The sequence below is a fragment of the Poecilia mexicana genome, unplaced genomic scaffold, assembly GCF_051168715.1.
Source record: "Poecilia mexicana isolate PSO_F unplaced genomic scaffold, ASM5116871v1 scaffold_19, whole genome shotgun sequence".
Taxonomy (NCBI): Eukaryota; Metazoa; Chordata; class Actinopteri; order Cyprinodontiformes; family Poeciliidae; genus Poecilia; species Poecilia mexicana.
In genome coordinates this window covers 24,244,731-24,263,223 of record NW_028263388.1, presented here as the reverse complement: position 1 = coordinate 24,263,223, position 18,493 = coordinate 24,244,731, and the positions used below count along the sequence as shown (strand labels likewise).

Sequence of the window (18,493 nt, the reverse complement as noted above, 5' to 3'; positions counted from 1 at the left end):
TAGAATAAATACATAATTTCTGAAGTTTTGGAATCAATTATATTCTCTAAAAAAAGATACACCACTCTGTGAGAGCTGTTCACAAAATGTCCACATATTAAGCATAAAAAGTGTGAATGAAAGGTCACTTAAATTAATCGTATTTACATTAAAATGTTTAAATAATCTTCTTAGACTATTTATTAGCTAATTTAGAGCTACACCTTAATTAAATCCCAGTGAAAACCTATGCCCTTACACCAGATTAACAAACTTTTTATTGTTTTTGCACAAAAGACAAACAAAAAAATCTATTGGTTTTCAATTCAACAAAATAGTTTAAAATTGCTCCACCCACTGTTAGATATATAAAAAAATAGCTATAACAGTAATAAAAGTAAGCTGTAATGGATTAATTTTATATTATGTAATGAAAAATAAAAGCATTTTTGGCCGAGTCAACGTTTGGATCCGACCGACCAATGGCAGGCAGGGACACAAATGAAGCCAGCCAATCAGAAGTGAGGATGTGATTTTTAACACGTCGCCCACTGTAAACGGACTTCGGTTGGATTAGAAAGAAATCCGAAACTATTAGAGTCGATTTATAGTTTATATATTTACTGTTTCCGTGAGGTTTTCCACATGGCTGCGGCTCAGGGGCTGCCGCGGTGGGAGCCGACGGCGCGCATCGTTTTGGGTCTTCTGGGTTTGGTTTTGTCTGTTTATGCTCTTCATGTGGAGCTTTCCAGAGAGAGAGACCCAGAGTACAGGGCGATGTGCGACCTGGGGGAGTCTGTGAGCTGCTCCAAGGTTTTTACCTCCAGGTATGAATTTCATTCACACCTTTTGTTTTTTTTAAATCATAGAATCCATGAAGCAGGTAAACCATGTAGATTTACATAACTGTGGCTCAGAGTGGATTGTGTCTACATATTTAAAGACATTTAAGCCCCTTTTTATTGCCACGTGTTGAATTTTTGAAATTCCTTTGGGAATTTTGTGCTTTTTAACCCACAAAGTGAACGTTCTTCTGTGTATGAACTGCATAGCTGATTATTTTGACTATTGAATAAGTATTAACAACCAAATACATACGTTTTCTTTCTTTTGGGGATTTTATATTATCCTCAAAAGAAAAATAAGTTTGTATTTGTGAAGTATAAGTGAAATTATACTCTGTTTTTGCATGTTTATAATAAATTAAAATCTTAAAAGTGTGGCATACACTTGCATTCAGTCCGCCTTGATTAAATACGTTTTACAACCATCTTTCCTGACATTATAGCTGTTAAACTTTTGGGGTTTGTTTCTACCAGCTGTGCTTATTCTGCTTCGCAAACCATATTAAAAATAGAGTGTCAGGACTTTGACTGGGCCGTTACAACACAATAGTACAGTTGGATTTTAACCACTCCGCTGCAGCTCTGGCTGTTTGTTTAGGGTGGGTGTCCTGCTGAGAGGTGAACCTCCTCAGTCTCAAGTCTTTGTATAGTGTTTAAAATTCAAAACTAAATAATAATATTAATACAAAACTTCCAACTGTGCAAATCTTTGTCCTCATTCTTAAATAAACTGGCCAAACATGTGACAGCACCATCTCCTAAGCTGCCCTCTGATAAAATGTGGCACGCTTGACCAAAAACAACCAATCAGAGCCAGGAGGAGGGTCTTGGCGCTGTCAATCAATCTCATATACTTGCTGCTAATTGAGCTAACAGCAGAGAATCAACTTACCTTTACAGGAAAACCTTTTATCTGACATTATTGATGGTCATGCTAACTAGATTGAGCATTCACAACATGGGCCACACCAGATTATGATTGACAGCGCTAAGTCCCGCCTCCTGGCTCTGATTGGTTGTTTTTAGTTAGCATTGGGAGAAGGCAGAGGAGCATTATTGTCTCATAACAAACTGTGACAGTTTCAATAAATATGTAAAAAGAAAAAAATGTTTTTTTTAATAAAAGTTACATGCTGCAGCTTAATTTTTTACAGAACTTGAACTAAGTGAAGCTAAAACTGCCACTTCAGGAGTTTTGGGTATAAAATATTTATACACAGAGGTACTTTTTTTCTATATTAAATTAAAATGTATGTATTTTTGTACGGTTTGGCTTAATTACTGCTCTGTGTTGTTCTTGCAGCTAATTAGCTTTTATTGAGTCTGTACTCCAGTTAGTGACTAGCTGATTAGTTGACGATTCACTATGATTAAATGATGATTTTTTTTTTCTTCCTTCCACCTAACCATTACACCAGAACAAGGCGTTGTGATTTCCGACTAATGTGACAAAACACAGGAAAGAGCACCAATATTTCTGTCACACAGCAGTTTTTTAACTAGCATTTCAGAATGCATTTAGTTGATGTTACTGCCTTTTTTTCCTTTTTTTTTTTTGGCAGATGGGGACGTGGTTTTGGTTTGGTCCAGTTCTTTGTGGCCAAAGACAGCGTTCTGAACCAGCCCAACAGCGTCCTCGGCATCCTGTTTTACACTCTGCAGATGGGCCTTGGTAGGTCCACCATTGTCCTCTGAAAATTACAGAGCAGGGATTTTACGCTAACCGTTATGTTTATTATAGCTCAGCCTGCGTGTGAAATTATAGGGGTTGATTTCTGCATATAAACTCATTTTTCTTTACTGCAGGATTGTCTCTGTCTAAAAAGGCGGCCCTGGCCTTGGTCATCTGCTCCTGGGTCTCTGTAGCCGGCTCGCTTTATCTCGCATCTATTCTCGCCTTTGTTCTGGGAGATTTCTGCATGGTGTGTGTCTCAACCTATGTCATCAATTTCGCGCTGCTCTACACCAACCTGAAGAGACGGAAAGCAATCGAAGGAATGAAGAAAAAGACTGGATAGGAAGTGCTATCTGTCGAGCGCAATATTTGTTTTAACATAAACTGGTTCAGTGTTTTATATGTTCTGATAATTTTAGTAATAAACATTAAATAAAACATATTTTTATGTACTATATTGTTTTTTTTTATTTGTGACACTCTTTACACGTTTTTTAAACACTTTATTAAATTATTTCAAACTTATAAAGACGCATAGGATGCTTTATGTAATTACTCAGTTTTACCAGCAGAGGGAGACAAATTAGTTTTTGGTTCAGAGTCACAAAAGCAGGTTTTGTTTTCCTGGCTGAGAAATACGATCTGCTGGAATTTCCATTTGTTTTAGGCCAAACTGGTTCAGATTATTTATCCTGATAATTTTTGTAATAAATGTTAAATAAAATACGTATTCATGTATTCTATTTTTCCATTCATGAAACCCTTTACAAGTTCTTCTAAACACTGGTTTGAAATTATTTTAAACTTATAAGGAAGCATAAGATTCTTGGTGTAATTACTCAGTTTTACCAGCAGGTGGAGACAAATAGTTTTTGGTTCAGAGTCGCAAAAGCAGGTTTTGTTTTCTTGCAGACCTTAACAATTTTTTTTTACGTCAAACTAGTTCGGTTTTTTTTTTAATATATTCTAACAATTTAGTAATGAACATTAAATTAAAAATATACCTAGGTTTAATATTTTTCTATTTGTGATATTTCACATGTATATGCAATGATTTGTCTCCCTCCCAGCAGAGGGAGACAAATATCAGGTTTTGTTTCAGCGCTAAAGCAGGTTTTGTTTTCTTAAATAGGAAATTCAATCTGCAGAGAACAACATTTATTTTTAGGCCAAACTAGTCCAAATTTTTTACATATTATAATTTTAGTAAACATTAATTAAAACATATATCCCTGTATTTATGTTATTTACATGTTTTTCTAAACTTTTTATGGTTTGAAATTATTTTAATCTTATGAAGCAGCATATGATTCTTGGTGTAGTTACTCAGTTTTACCAGCAGGTGGAGACAAACCGTTTTTGGTTCAGAGTCGTAAAAGCAGGTTTTGTTTTCTTGCAGACCTTAACTTTTTTTTTTTTTTTTACGTCAAACTAGTTCCGTTTTTTTATATATTCTAACAATTTTAGTAATGAACATTAAATAAAAAATATACCTAGGTTTAATATTTTTCTATTTGTGATATTTCAAAAAAATTTTATAAGCATTTTATGGTTTAAAATTATTTTAATCTTATAAAGACTCGTAGGATCATGTGTGTAATTACTCAATTTTACCAGCAGAGGGAGACAAATATCAGGTTTTGTTTTCTTGGAGAGGAAATTCAATCTGCAGAGATCAACATTTATTTTTATGCCAAATTTAGTCCACATTTTTTTACATATTATAATAATTTTAGTAATAAACATTAAATAAAACATAACCGTGTATTCTATGTTATTTACATGTTGTTCTAAACTTTTTATGGTTTGAAATTATTTTAATCTTATAAAGACAGTGAATTCTCAGGCCTGGGTACAGATAGTGAAACAACTAAGAAATGTGATTTATCACAACTAACATATCACTTAAAAAGGGGGGGAAATTAATTTTCACATATATTTTTTTTCTCTTCACAAAAGAAATCTTCATTTGAAAACTGTACTTTGTATTTACTCAGATTATCTCAGTCTGTTGCTGAACTTTTTTGATGACTTAAAAGATTTTAGTGTGACAAAAAGCAAAATGAAAACACCTTAAACATTTCTGAGGAGTATTTAAATAGACAGTTAAACTCCTCATTGAACTTTTATAAAATACCACAGAATACGGATTGACCTACCCGACTGGTGTTTATTTATAGAGTACAGATTATATTTAGCTCCATCCTACATGTGGTAAAGTCTATTAATGTACAAAAGATGAATCATTTTCCAAATAATTGGCTGATTATTTGAATGTTGCGTCACAAACATTCCTCTGTTTCTGCTTCCTTATAAACTGACTTATTCTGATGATGAATCCAGAATCACTGCTGTAAACTTCATCATCATCATCGTCATCTTCCTCTGAAGGTGATTTTTTTTTAGAAATATAAGATTAAATAATCTTTGTGATGTAAATAAGACATGTAATAAGCTCTGTACTGTGACAATCATTAAAGTTTTTAAGTAAAACCAAAATAAGTTATTCTTTTCATTCTCTTTGTTGCTGTTCATGATTTTTCTGGTAATTTTGTACTTTTCCCATTAACTCAACCTTTTCTTCAGATGAAATATGTAAATTAAATCTAATAACAATCCTTGCAAAATATTACGTCCACATATTATGTCCCCTCATTTAATAATACACTTAAAAACGTTTACTGCCTCTGTTGAAAAACGTAACTTTAATAATCAGAAACTTGTAAAGATATGAACTCATAATGATGTCATCTGCAGATCTTTCTGTCATAGTTTTTACTTTTCTTTTTACTGTAGCAGATCTTTTATTTGTATTTGAATGTGCATTTTGTTAAGAGAAAATGATAAACTAAAAGATAGACATTGTTTAGACATGAATGTATGTATTTATTTAACTTTTATTTTTTACTTTATTCATTCTAATTTGTCTATTGTCAATGTCTGTGGTTGTTCTTTATTTTTATTATAGCGTTGTGATATTTGTCATTCGTTATCCTCAATTTAATGTTGTTTGACAGGAAATGTTTTTAAAATGACACTTTCAATCATAAAAATGTGTATATATATATATATATATATATATATATATATATATATATATATATATATATATATATATATATATATATAATATGTGATGTGCGGTGAGGTTCACTGCTGGTGAGGCACTGCCTTATGACTTAGACACCATCCATGTTATTGGACGTACGGAAATTTCGCGCATGCATCCAACGCTGGGGGGCAAAAAGACTAATCTTTTACATGTCATCCATAGCCGCGTTAACTCAGTAAAACTTAGAAATGTAGTTATTTTCTAAGTTATACCTACATATATATATATATATATATATATATATATATATATATATATATATATATATATATATATATATATGTAGAGAGAGAGAGAGAGAGAGAGAGAGAGAGAGAGGATTTGTATTTAGCAGAAAAAGTGCATCATGTATTATTTATGTTTAATTTAACTACAACAGCCATTAAATCTTCATGTGATATTATTTTTAAAGCTGACTGACAATTTGTATGGCCTAAAGTGGAAAAAAGATAATCTGATTAATTAGATCAATTAAAAAAAGTTTAATTACTTCTCAGTTTCGCATAAAGCTGTGAATCAAATACCAACTTCAGCCTCCATCAGCTGAAGTTTGTATTTGTGTCAAAGTGTTTCTCTTTGACTTGAGATGCAGATTATGAGTAGAAAACTTGCTCAGCTACACTTATTTCTTGATTTTTATTTTATTTTTATTTTTTTGCATGGTGCTATCCCTTGGTTTGTGTCGCCCTGGGCAGAAGCCATACCACTGAATGTCCGCACTGAGTTTTAAAGAAACGTTCCTAAATTCCCCTAATTAGTCATTTCCTTGCGTGCAAAATTAAAATTTCTTTAGAAATAAATCACTTCCAACTATATTTTTAGCTTAATACCCAATAGTCGATCAGTCATTTTCATGAATACTGATGAATAGTAACGACAATCAACCACACAGTCACTCCAGGAAGTCGGAGGCAGGAGGACTGGACTGCCTGGTGTCATATTGACCTTTTTATTGCTTCTTTCTTTAGAAATAACAGAAAACATTAATCAGATGTGGACTCTGCCTGGTTTTCATGTTTACGTCACAGATTGTTGCCAATAACTAAACAGTAAACATATCAGAATGAGCAATTTAACCAGTTCTGTCCAAATTTAAATAAAAACACATGAGAACTTTTTTTATTACGTCAATTTATGACTAATTTGGGCCAGAACATGCAGGACACATTACTCAAGCTTCCACTTTGTGGATTCAATATTTCTACATAACGTTCTTTCTTCATGGTTATGTTGATTTATTGAAGCTCCAGCTTTATGACTTTTCTTCTAATCTAACAGAAGATTCACTGTTAGTGAAGTGTTTCACTTCACTAACAGTGAAGTGAAACACTTCACTGTTAGTCTCCAAACTTTAAGCTCTTTCTGCCTGAGAACATTTGAAAACTTAATCTGACTTTAAATTTCTCTGGTATTTTCTGCTAATTTTGTAACTGTCTTTGTATTTTTACTACACTTAATTTTATTTTCTGTTTTATCATTTATCTACCTGCGAAGTGATTGTTGTGAAGCACTTTGATCAGGAGAGGTTGTTGTGATTTCACTTTGTATGTTGATTTTGGATTCATGGCTTTTCAATCCGTGTCCAAGTCTAAACCATGATATTTAAAAAGTCTTTTGCTTTTTTTTCTTGGGTCGATTTCTACCTGCCTTCCTCCTTATCGGTGTGACAGCTGAATATTTTTGTGGTGTTTTTACTCGAATGCATCCACAGTACTTCCAATTAAAACACATGTTGTGAATTAATCTGACTTTGTAAATGTACAATGTACAAATTCATGACATCATCATCTGGGCATCTTCAAATTTCTAAAAGTCAGACATTTTAAGGTATGTAAACTTTTAGTTTTACGGGAATTATTAAAACATGTCTGTTATTAAGTAAATATACAGAGTTTTGTGAATCCTATTCTTTACAAATAAATCAGAAAATTGGATGTGTTTAAAATCTGTTTCAGTGATGCAAATGCAGATAGTTGGAATACCTAAAAATTGTGTTTCCAAGCTTCTGAGCACAGCAGCACTCCCTTTTTCGGCTCCTTCAGACTAGCCAGCAGCAATTAGCAAACACCTGGTGGAGCTGCTGTTTCTCAGTGAAACACTGGTAAAAACGTTGTAAGGAGTTCAAGCCTCAGATGAGACAAATCATGTTGAAGTTCCTTATTGTTATTTTATTTGAGATAACATTTAAACATACAAAACTCAAATTCTACTGACAGAAAAGTTGCAGTATGTTTGTCAACATAAAGTTACGCAAGCAGGACAGTCCCTGTATAAACCTGTAGGAAGACTAAAGTGAAGCGTGTAGCGTTTATTTTTGACAGCATTGCATCATGGTAGTTCTTTGAAAGAAACATAAATGATTCTCAGAAAGAGGAATCAGCTGAGCAGCTGCCATGTGATTGGTTTTTTAGGTGAAACACACAGGAAGAGGCGACAGATGGGAGAAAATATTTAAAGAGCTTCAGACACAGATTCTGCATTTCCCTCCACAATGGCTCCAAAGACTCTGCTGCCCATCCTGGCTCTGCTGAACTTCCTCTGTGCAGGTAGGTGAAAGCTCTCTCTCTCTCTTTGCTCTCTGTTATTATTATTAACATCAAAAAATGCAAAATAAAAACAATATATTTTTAGTGTAAATTTTGTTGAAGAAAATCAACTGACATTTGTCTGTTTTTGCTCCGTTTCCCAGGATCCGATGCACAGCTTAATGGTTGGTAGAAACCTAAAACCTCTTTAAAATATCTTGTGCAATAAGATTTGTTGAACGTTTGCATCCTAATATCGTTTGAACTGATTTTTTGTTTTAGAATGTGGCTTTGCTCCTCAAAATCCCAAAATAGTTGGAGGTCAGGATGCCTCACCTGGAAGTTGGCCCTGGCAGGTGGAGCTGCAGCTTTATGGCTGGTTCAAGTGTGGAGGCTCCCTGATCAACAAAAAGTGGGTTCTGACTGCAGCTCACTGCATCAAAGAGTAAGTTCAAAGACACACAAAGTTCACGTTAAGATTTTCATATGCAAAACTTGCTGGTTGCAGTGAAAGGAAGCGTGTCATAAAAAAAATTAAGTTTCTCAACTGGGTCATTTGGAAAGAAAGATGTAAAAATCAATTCAGTTTATTTGCACACTATAACATTAGAAGGTGGTTTAACTTGAAATTGAAAGTCCACCTGCTGCCTGGAAAATAAACTTTAAGTCAATAAGAAAATAGTTTTGGATTTAACTCAGATATTAAAGTTCTGAGTTAAATCAGAACGTGAAGTTGATTTACTGACAAGACTCAAGTTGTCTAAATATTGTTTTTAAGTTCATTAATCTTGAATTGTGAGTTTCAACTTAATGCTGCAATTTAAACCAAATAATTATTTCACAAAATGCAAGAAAAAAAACTGTCCTCACCCAGTTAAAGAGCCACATTTTTCTGTTATTTTTCCCACAATATCAAATTAAAATAACGACTTATTTTACTGTAGAATAATTTAAATTCTTGTTTCAAATCACATGAACCAAATTTCTGATCTGATGATGAATTTTATTAAACATCTGAATGAATTCAGCTCAGAAACATTTAGTGTGAACAGGACAACGTAACACACTTCCATCTCAGGAGACAAAAACACACCGCTAAGCATTCTGGGAAATAGTTCCCACTCCTGTCTTTTTCTTCTTTCAGCTTTTTAAAGTGTTAACCTAAAAACTCTGTTTATTCAACTCTTAATAAAAAGTTAACAGAACTTACTATCTTTCACAAACTCACATTTAGGTTCAAAATCTAAAACTCGCTAAATTTATTTCACTGAAAGAGCAGAAGATAGTAGACAATTAAATGCTTCATAAATGTTTTACAGTGTTTTGTACATAACACAACACAACATTTCAGTAGCCCAATGTAAGATTTTATTATGTTTCATCATTAAAATCATCATCATTAAAAGAGAACGTCCAATATGTTGGTTAATGTTCCATTTACATTGGTTCTGAAGCAAATCTAAACAGGTGGAGTTTCAGGAACTCAGGTGATAGAAGGCTGACTTTGTAACTGTCTTTATGTGACTCTGAAGGTTCAGGTCTGAGTCCAGCTGAAAGAAGTTGAAAACATTGTCATGATTTTTTGTAATGAAATAAATTCCTTGCATTTTTTTGTTTGTTTTCCTGCAGTCCAGCTCCGTCCATGTGGAAGGCCGTTCTGGGGCAGCAAAACCAGAGAGACAGAGACACGAAAACCGTAGTGGAAAGGAACATTGGAAAAATCATCGTACACCCCAAGTTCGATTGGACCACCTTGAACAACGACATTGCGTTGCTCAGACTCTCCTCACCAGTGAACTTCACAGACTACATCAGACCGGTGTGTTTGGCAGCGAGTGGCAGCCGGTTCAACAACGGCACCAATAGCTGGGTCACCGGCTGGGGAAACATAGGAGAAGGAGGTGAGATTCACCTGAGAAGACTCTCATCCTGACGGGACCAAACTTTAATCTTAGTGCCTTTATTGAGTGGCTAAGTTATCTCCTGTTGTTTTGAGATGACCAAAAAAAAGTTAATTTTGTTTCGATTTACCACTTTGGTTTCATTCAATCCTTTTTCCTATCCAACCAACATCAGTAGTTGCAGAGGATCTATTGTGGAAGATTCACTTTTTGCACATTTTTATGTTTCCATTTGAGTCTCAACTCAAATCATTAAATTAAACACTCAGCCAGTTTTTGGCAATGAGTCAATGTTTTAAAATAAGCTATTTAAATACATCTCCCAATTGTTGAGTCACAGTCAACAGCAACACCAGCCAAGCAATGTTAGCAGAGCTCCAACATATTTGTTCAGCTGATTTTATCACTGTACAGTATTTTACAATGGCTGCTGGAAAAAATAAGTGTTTTGTTGTTGATTGACCATCCAGAAACAACTTGCTGAGTTCCTGTTGGTTGCACAGGAGGCTCCACTTCTGCTTTTCAGATATACAGCTGTATAATGGCATATCTGTTTGCTGCTATTTTCATGTGCGAGTGTAAATATTGAGTTTTGGGGTGTGGCCAGCAGCAGCTTATTTGAATTTAAACAGCTTAATGAGCAGACTGAAATCTTATTATCCAAAACTGATGTTGTGCAACAAAATGTAATGAACAGGTTTTGTACCAGTCAAAACCTCTTCAAGGAAGTATAATAGGTCACCTTTAAAGTTCCAGTTGGGTTTAATAAATTACACAGGTTTAGGTTTGTGATGGGAAGACAGAGAAGACTTTTTACTGCTTCCCATAGTTTTGGTTGGCATAACAACCATTTTATCTCCAACATGAGAGCTGCTGCTGCTCTCTAACAGTGAGTTTTACAGATTTATGTTCATTGTGAGGTAAAACTGGCTCCTTTTCCAGCCTACTGGTCAAGAAAAAAGGAAAAAAGAGAATTATGAAGGAAAATGTAAATTAAAAACAATAATATTTAGTAATGCTTAAAGTGTCACTTATCATTCTTTTTTTGTTTTTTGTTTTTATGAAGTCCCATAATTAAACCAAACTAACTTTTTTCATTTAAAAAAACATGCATTTTCTCTGTTACAATCACATTGTTTGGTTTAATGACTAATCTCAGTAATGTTATCCTCCACAGAGCCTCTGCCTCATCCTCAAACCCTTCAGGAAGTGAAGGTGCCTGTTATTGGGAACAGACAGTGCAACTGTTTGCTCAGAACAACAAGCCTCACAGACAACATGATCTGTGCCGGAGTCCTTTCAGGAGGAAAAGACTCTTGTCAGGTAGGCTGATCGTTTCATCAGCCGCCTGGATGCAGAGCCGGCCCAACACCACCAGAGCATAATTTTGGTTTATTTTGTAGTAATTTTGAACTTGTTTACTGTAAATTCAGTGTTTGTCTGCAGATGTTACTTTAAAATTGTTAAATGAATATGCAGTACTTGCAGTAAAAACCACTCTGCATATCAAAGTGCAAATTAATTAGAGCATCTTTACTTGCTTGTTACTCCTGTAAGGTTAAAATTAAGACAAATAATAACACCAACATAATTTACACTGCAAAAAACACAAATATTACAAAGTATTTTCTTGGAACTAAGATATTTATCTTAATTCGCTTGAAATCAGGCAAAAATAATTTACAAGTTAGTCTTTTTAGAAAGATATAGGAGCTTGTTTTAAGTAAATACTTAATATTGATGAAACATTTGGCAGATTGTTTCATGTCTAATAATATTTTTTCCATTAGTGAAATTATCTGCCAGTGGAACTACTAATTTTTTATTTTATCAATATTAAGGAATTATTTACCTAAATTAAACTCCTACATCTTGCTAAAAAGTTACTAGTTTTGTCCTATTTCATGTGTTCTAAGTTTGCACTAGAAATTTAGACCAAAAATATATGAGAAAATCTGTTTTTGCACTGAAAGCTAATAATAGGCATGTTAAAGGATAGTAATGATGAGGTATCTAACTTTTATATATTATGCTTGTGCTGGCCCAGCCTGGAGAGACAATAATAAGTCATTAATTTTAACTTCCTGGCACTGCAGGGTGACTCAGGAGGTCCGATGGTCAGCAAGCAGCGCTCACGCTGGATCCAGTCTGGAGTTGTGAGCTTTGGCGACGGCTGTGCTCGGCCCAATCTGCCTGGCGTCTACACCAGAGTGTCCCGGTACCAGTCCTGGATAAACGCCCGCATCAGATTTAACAAACCGGGCTTTGTCGAGTTCACCTCCAGAGGAGAGGATCCAGACAGCAGCTTCACCTGCCAGCACAGTTCGCCTGTCACCAAATGACAAAACAAAACCTCAGAGATTCACTTTGACAATTTGTTTCCACCCAAAACCCTTTAATGCATATTTTCTTACACAAAAAAGTAAAATAAAACAAACAAAAACGAGAAAAACAAGAAAAAAGAGAAAAAAGTAATTAATATTTAAGGAAAATTATTTTAAAATTGTGTTTTTAATATTTATTTGTTTGCTCTTCAGTTATCACTGTAATTCCTGCACATATGTATTTTCCACACAATAAATTAACTTATGAGGTTGTTATAAATTAAAATGTTTTGTTAATAAAGATAATCTAATGCAATTATAACCGTGTTGCACATTCTGTTGAACTCTGGTTTAAGCTTTCAGACTCTGTCAAATATTGTTTTCTGCTTAGTGAGGTGATATAGAACAACAGATGAAAGAGTTTTCACACTGCTGGTCTCAGACAAAAAGCCCTGTATACATATGTAAGAGAGAGAAAAGCTTGTGTGTGTCTGTGTGAGTTTTGATCAAAATGATTGTAGGATTGTATGTTTATGAGATTTTTGATCGATGCGTTTGTTTGGAGCCACCTAGTGGTGTGATGAGTGACTGCATGCAGCGGGTCCCTCAGGCGGCTTCCCCCACCAGAAACCTGAGCGCTGGTGGAGGCAGGTGCGAGAGAGGCAGCTCTTCACTCCTTTTTTTTACTTAGGGTCATATTTTTCTACTTCAACAATTAACGAAGTACTGTAAGAATATTTAACATCTACAAATATAATTTGTAATGTTTTTCTCGTAGTTGGGCTGGAAACATGTGACCCTATGAGTGGGAGCTGCGCCGGTTGGTGTTCGTGGCTGACCACTCAGTCACGGCGCTAACTGTGTCTTTTATTTTTCAGCCTGTCGGACCACTTGGCTGCAGTCAAAGCCACATTGTGAAGAGTTTTTTATTCTGTATTGCACTAGGTGACCGACAACTAAACAAGAAGAGTTACATATATCCATAATAAAAAACAAAGAACTTCTGTCAAAAATACAAAAACTTCACTAAAATCAGGGGTGGAAATTAGCCCCCGCCACTGGCCAAACTACCTGGAACACTAAGCTCCAGGTAAACTCTGTAATAAAACAGGAATGATGACGGCCTGTGGAATTAATAATGAACACGTTCTGAGATATTTTAGTAATAATAATTGTGAATTCTAATAGAAAACGCAATAAATAAAGAAAACAAATAAAATAGAAAACAGCGCTATTGATACAATTTTAAAATGTCTAAATATGACTAGACACACCTTTAATGAATACTGTCAGGGAGAGTTGTTGCCAAAATGTGGAAATGTTCAACATATGATTGCAAGAATGTTAGAGTTTTGTAGTTAGTTTGCTGTTAGTAATTACTTTAAATGAACTTATTGCTCCACAACCCTGTTAAGGTGTCCATTTATTCTGTATATGTACATATGTATGGTAAACTTATTGTCAGTAAATCGGTTTTCATAGAGTTAAGAATAAATCATACATTTTCTATAATTTGCTTGCACTTATGGGGTTTGTAATAAAAAAACAGTGGCTGGTGAAATGTCTGAGTGGCCGGTAAAAAATTTCTGAAAATTTTTAATTTCCACTCCTGACTAAAATACTTGTGCTGCACCGATTGCAGTTTTCTGGCTGATCACAGATTATCAAGGTCTCTGAGTTGGTAACAATGGGGCGACAGAAGTGACCTGGTGGTCCGGTCTGTCAGTCAAACCTCTCACTGCACAGCAGAGGACAGTGGATGATTTTTAGACATTTTCTGAGATAAATAAGATCAGTGGATAAGATTGGATTCACATGTAAATGTCAGCTGATCACTGATCTCTCAAAATTAAAAAAAAAAATCAAACTCCCATTTAAACCAATCAGTAACGCTCATCATTGGTTTCTGTTTGTATTCTTTACATCAATAATATCATCCATATTGGTGTCAGTCTGTTGATTTGTTAAAATTTGATGCTGTGTGTGTTAAATAAGGACAAAAGCAGTGGTGTGATGCTAGAATGAGTTTATTAAATGATCAAAATCACTATAAATGATTCACAGAAACAGGAACATTAGCAAAATTACAGAAGGACTAAAGAAAACAGTTTTCCACCAACACTAAGAACACTGCAAAAAATAGCAAAGCTTACCAAGTATTTCTGGTCAAATAGAAATAAAACAAAACTAACTTACAAGTAACTTTTCAGCAGTATGTAAGTAAATAATTCCTTAATATTGACGAAAACATACTAGATCCATTGGCAGATAAATTTACGTATAACATGGAACATGTACTTCATCAATATTAAGGAATAATATTTGCACTAAAAACTAGACAAAAATACTTCATAAGATTTTGTGGTTTTGCAGTGAATTATGTTACTTAAATTTGTAATTTAACATCTGATCCAACCCCTTTTCACAGGAGTTGTTGGTTTCAGTGTTGTTCTTGTTATTTGGGTAAAAATGGCCGCCGTTGGCAGATGAAGCTGCTGTCAGGATCCACTCCACTGGAAGTGAACCGTACAAATCCTGGTTTATTGTCTGGGATGACGGAGTTTATCCAGGACTGGTACTGGGACACTCTGGTGTAGACGCCAGGCAGATTGGGCCGAGCGCAGCCTCTGCCAAAACTAACAACCCCAGACTGGACCCAGCGTGAGCGCTGCTTGCTGACCATCGGACCTCCTGAGTCACCCTGCAGCGACAGGAAGGACGAGTTCGAAATGTAAAAACTCGTTAACGGTCATGTTTATCATCCTGAAGTTAAATCGGACCAAGGAGTTTACCTGACATGAGTCTTTTCCTCCGGACAGAACACCAGAGCAGATCATGTTGTTGGTGATTAAAATGTTTCCATAGAAACAGCTGCACTGCCTGTTTCCTATAACTGGCACCTCCACTTCCTGGAGAGTTTGAGGAGGGGGTAAAGGTACTGTGGAGCAAAAAGAGGAGGCGCACACATTGATCAACTTTTACCAAACAACCAACGCAACACAAGGCATCAACATCTGAAAACATCTGTTATCAGAATCCAGTTTTTAGTCCAAACTCTCAGAAAAATGTATTTTAAATTAATAAAAACTTGATGTCATTAATTATTTCTAACAGACAAAGTAGTGCTACTCTTACTTGAGAACAATTTCTGGGCACTTTACCACCTCTGGAAATTGTAAGCGTTTTCAGAAGGGGTCTCAAGTACCTGCAGGTTTAATCTAAGGCACAGCTGTGCTCTTTAATCCCCATTTTTTAAGAGTTTGTGCCGCCCCTCTGGGCATGCCACTCTGGGCAGAGACCCAAACAAATCAGAACAAAACCATACAGTATTCATGCGAATCTCACCTCCTTCTCCTACGTTTCCCCAGCCGGTCACCCAGCTATCGGTGCCGTTGTTGAACCGGCTGCCACTCGCTGCCAAACACACCGGTCTGATGTAGTCTGTGAACTGCACTGGTGAGGAGAGTCTGAGCAACGCAATGTCGTTGTTGGAGGTACTGCTGTCATATCGAGGATGCACGAAGATTTTAGCAATTCCCACATTTACTTGGGTGTTTGTGTTGCCACCCTGCAGCTGATTCAGACCGAGAAAAACTTGAAATGCCGATGGTCTGGACCTGCATAAAAGAAGAAAGTTTCATTCAAGAACATGGAGCTTCCTTCTTGAATTAGTCTTTGCATTTTTTATAATTTAATTTAGATTTCCCTGCTGCTTTGTTGTGTTTTCTTTCAAAAATTGGGCAACTATGTGACATTTTGAGCAACAACTCTGTTAAACATTTGAAGATGGTTTAACTTGAAGATGAAAGTCCACCTGCTGCCTTGAAAAATGGAATTTAAGTCAACAAGAAAATAGTTTTGGTTTTAACTCAGAAATTAAAGTTCATGAAGTTGATTTAACAACAAGAGACAAGTTGTCTAAACATTGTTTTTAAGTTAATTAATCTTGAATTGTGAGTTTTAACTTAATGCTGTAATATAAACCAAATAATTATTTCACAATATGCAAGAAAAAAAATATGTCCTCACCCATTTAAAGAGGAACATTTCTCTATTATTTTACTCATAATATCAAGTTATAATAACTACTTATTTCACTTCAGAATAATTTAATTCAAATTGCATGAACCAAATTTCTGATCTGATGATGAATTTTATTAAACATCTCAATGAATTCAGCTCAGAAACATTTAGTGTGAACAGAACTTCTGCTGTAAGTTTATCTTTCACAAACTCACACATTTAGGTTCAAAATCTAAAACTCACTAGAACATAGCAGACACAACTAAATGGAGCTCAAATGTTTTACAATGTAAGCAACATTTCCAGTCAAATATTTCCGGAATGTCAGCAACTCTATTGTAAATCATTTGTAAAGTAATGTTTGCTCTCAAAGACAAATAATTTTTCTACTAACCGACTGACGCAGTGAGCTGCGGTCAGCACCCAGTTCTTGGTGATCAGGGAGCCGCCACACAGATGTCCGAGTCCAGTCCTCTGCAGGCTGACCTGCCAAGGCCAACTTCCAGGGGTCGCATCCTGACCGCCAACTATTTTGGGATTTAGAGGAGCGATGCCGCACTCTGAAAGAGAAATCGGGTCAATTTATTTTATTTCTAACATTCTTTAAAGAAAATCAGATTTAATTGTCTACATACCGCCAAGCTGTGCGTGCGATTCTGACAAGGAGAGAAAACACATCAAAGACATTAAAAAATCTGTTATTTTCCATAGTAATAACATGTAAAAACAGTACTGTGCATATCTCAAGTTTCTTAAAGTTATAGATTTTGGTTATTTCGAATAATAAATCAAACATGTTGAATAAAATAGTTCTATAGGCGCAAAAAATATATTTTAGTCTGATATTTAACCAAAACGTTTATTTTAAAAGACTCATACACTCAGTTGTGTGCATATTAAACTAGATTTCACAGCTAGTTTTGAATAATTTTTCTTTCTAAACAACCAAACCATGCAAAGCATTGCATCGCAGGTTTTAGTTAAACTTTATCCTTTTTTCAATGTTTCTAAACAAAAGAAAGACTTACCTGCAAAGAGGAGGCTCAGCAGAGCCAGAACCTGCAGCGGTTTCCACGAAGCCATTGTGAATGTAGCAGCAGAATCCTCCTGTCAGGTTTTATATCTGAGGTTCTTAAGTCACCCTGTCCACTGTGTCCCTCCTAAAGGTGCAGGATGACGCTCCCTCCCCAACCTGTGTGCATAACGTGCAGCTTTAGCTTTAGTCATAGTGAATAAGCTACTCTGTGGTTTAGTAGTCAGATTTCTTATGAAGAGATTAAACTGTGATACGTGCATGTTTCATAACAGCTCATGATTATGTCAGGCACTGATTTTTTAAAATTACTTTTGGTGAAATGACTTTTATCACACTGACATATTTGATAGGGTTTGTCAATATCTAAAAAAATAAATGCTAAGATTTTTTTTTATGGTATCCAGTTTCTGTCTTTTGTACATCCATTTCTAAAGTTTGCCTGAAATCACTTTGAATGAATCTGCTGTAATTTAAAACTACCAATCAGGGTTTTCAGTCAAATCAATCAAAACTACTTTAAATAAAGTTTTTCACCTGCAGAAAGTAAAAATTATATATTTTCAAACAGTTTTTCTATTTTTTTCCTTTCAGGATGGACATCCGCCGCCACCTGGTGTCAGGAGGGAGACCCGCCGCCACCTGGTGTCAGGATGGACAGCTGGTGCTACCTGGTGTCAGGATGGACAGCCGCCGACACCTGGTGTCAGGATGGACAGCCGCTGACACTTGGTGTCAGGAGGCAGATCCGCCGCCACCTGGTGTCAGGAGGGAGACCCGCCGCCACCTGGTGTCAGGATGGTCAGCTGGTGCTACCTGGTGTCAGGATGGACAGCCGCCGACACCTGGTGTCAGGAGGGAGACCCGCCGACACCTGGTGTCAGGAGGGAGACCCACCGACACCTGGTGTCAGGAGGGAGAGCCGCCGCCACCTGGTGTCAGGATGGTCAGCTGGTGCTACCTGGTGTCAGGATGGACAGCCGCTGACACCTGGTGTCAGGAGGGAGACCCGCCGACACCTGGTGTCAGGAGGGAGACCCGCCGCCACCTGGTGTCAGGAGGGAGACCCGCCGCCA

The 18,493-nt window shown here is 35.9% G+C and overlaps 3 protein-coding genes across 3 annotated transcripts; 2 read left to right on the top strand and 1 right to left on the bottom strand.

The window, feature by feature from the left end:
* The first annotated feature begins 511 nt into the window (after positions 1-511).
* Positions 512-3,237, top strand: vkorc1 (vitamin K epoxide reductase complex, subunit 1). Its single transcript, XM_014974815.2, has 3 exons — positions 512-806; positions 2,387-2,496; positions 2,631-3,237. Exons 1-3 carry the CDS (start codon positions 625-627, stop codon positions 2,840-2,842), a joined length of 504 nt encoding a protein of 167 aa, XP_014830301.1. The 5' UTR covers positions 512-624; the 3' UTR covers positions 2,843-3,237.
* A 4,818-nt stretch (positions 3,238-8,055) lies between these two features.
* On the top strand, positions 8,056-12,675 carry LOC106908661 (testisin-like). Its single transcript, XM_014974814.2, has 6 exons — positions 8,056-8,157; positions 8,301-8,321; positions 8,419-8,581; positions 9,766-10,037; positions 11,215-11,360; positions 12,134-12,675. The coding sequence occupies exons 1-6, from the start codon at positions 8,103-8,105 to the stop codon at positions 12,377-12,379; spliced, it is 903 nt and encodes a 300-aa protein (XP_014830300.1). The 5' UTR covers positions 8,056-8,102; the 3' UTR covers positions 12,380-12,675.
* Positions 12,676-14,372: 1,697 nt separating this feature from the next.
* LOC106908658 (prostasin-like) lies at positions 14,373-18,065 on the bottom strand. The gene is made up of 6 exons (XM_014974810.2): positions 17,413-18,065; positions 17,020-17,040; positions 16,779-16,944; positions 15,707-15,978; positions 15,154-15,299; positions 14,373-15,062 (listed from the first exon to the last, which is right to left on the bottom strand). Exons 1-6 carry the CDS (start codon positions 17,465-17,467, stop codon positions 14,817-14,819), a joined length of 906 nt encoding a protein of 301 aa, XP_014830296.2. The 5' UTR covers positions 17,468-18,065; the 3' UTR covers positions 14,373-14,816.
* Between the last annotated feature and the right edge of the window lie 428 nt (positions 18,066-18,493).

Coding starts and splice junctions, on each gene's coding strand:
- LOC106908658 (XM_014974810.2), bottom strand. CDS start 17,467: ATGGCTTCGTGGAAACCGCTGCAGGTTCTGGCTCTGCTGAGCCTCCTC. Junction 17,041..17,412: donor GCTGAGCCTCCTCTTTGCAG/GTAAGTCTTTCT, acceptor TCTCCTTGTCAG/AATCGCACGCACAGCTTGGC. Junction 16,945..17,019: donor ATCGCACGCACAGCTTGGCG/GTATGTAGACAA, acceptor TTTCTCTTTCAG/AGTGCGGCATCGCTCCTCTA.
- LOC106908661 (XM_014974814.2), top strand. CDS start 8,103: ATGGCTCCAAAGACTCTGCTGCCCATCCTGGCTCTGCTGAACTTCCTC. Junction 8,322..8,418: donor ATCCGATGCACAGCTTAATG/GTTGGTAGAAAC, acceptor TTTTTGTTTTAG/AATGTGGCTTTGCTCCTCAA. Junction 10,038..11,214: donor GGGAAACATAGGAGAAGGAG/GTGAGATTCACC, acceptor TATCCTCCACAG/AGCCTCTGCCTCATCCTCAA.
- vkorc1 (XM_014974815.2), top strand. CDS start 625: ATGGCTGCGGCTCAGGGGCTGCCGCGGTGGGAGCCGACGGCGCGCATC. Junction 807..2,386: donor TCCAAGGTTTTTACCTCCAG/GTATGAATTTCA, acceptor TTTTTTTGGCAG/ATGGGGACGTGGTTTTGGTT. Junction 2,497..2,630: donor CACTCTGCAGATGGGCCTTG/GTAGGTCCACCA, acceptor TCTTTACTGCAG/GATTGTCTCTGTCTAAAAAG.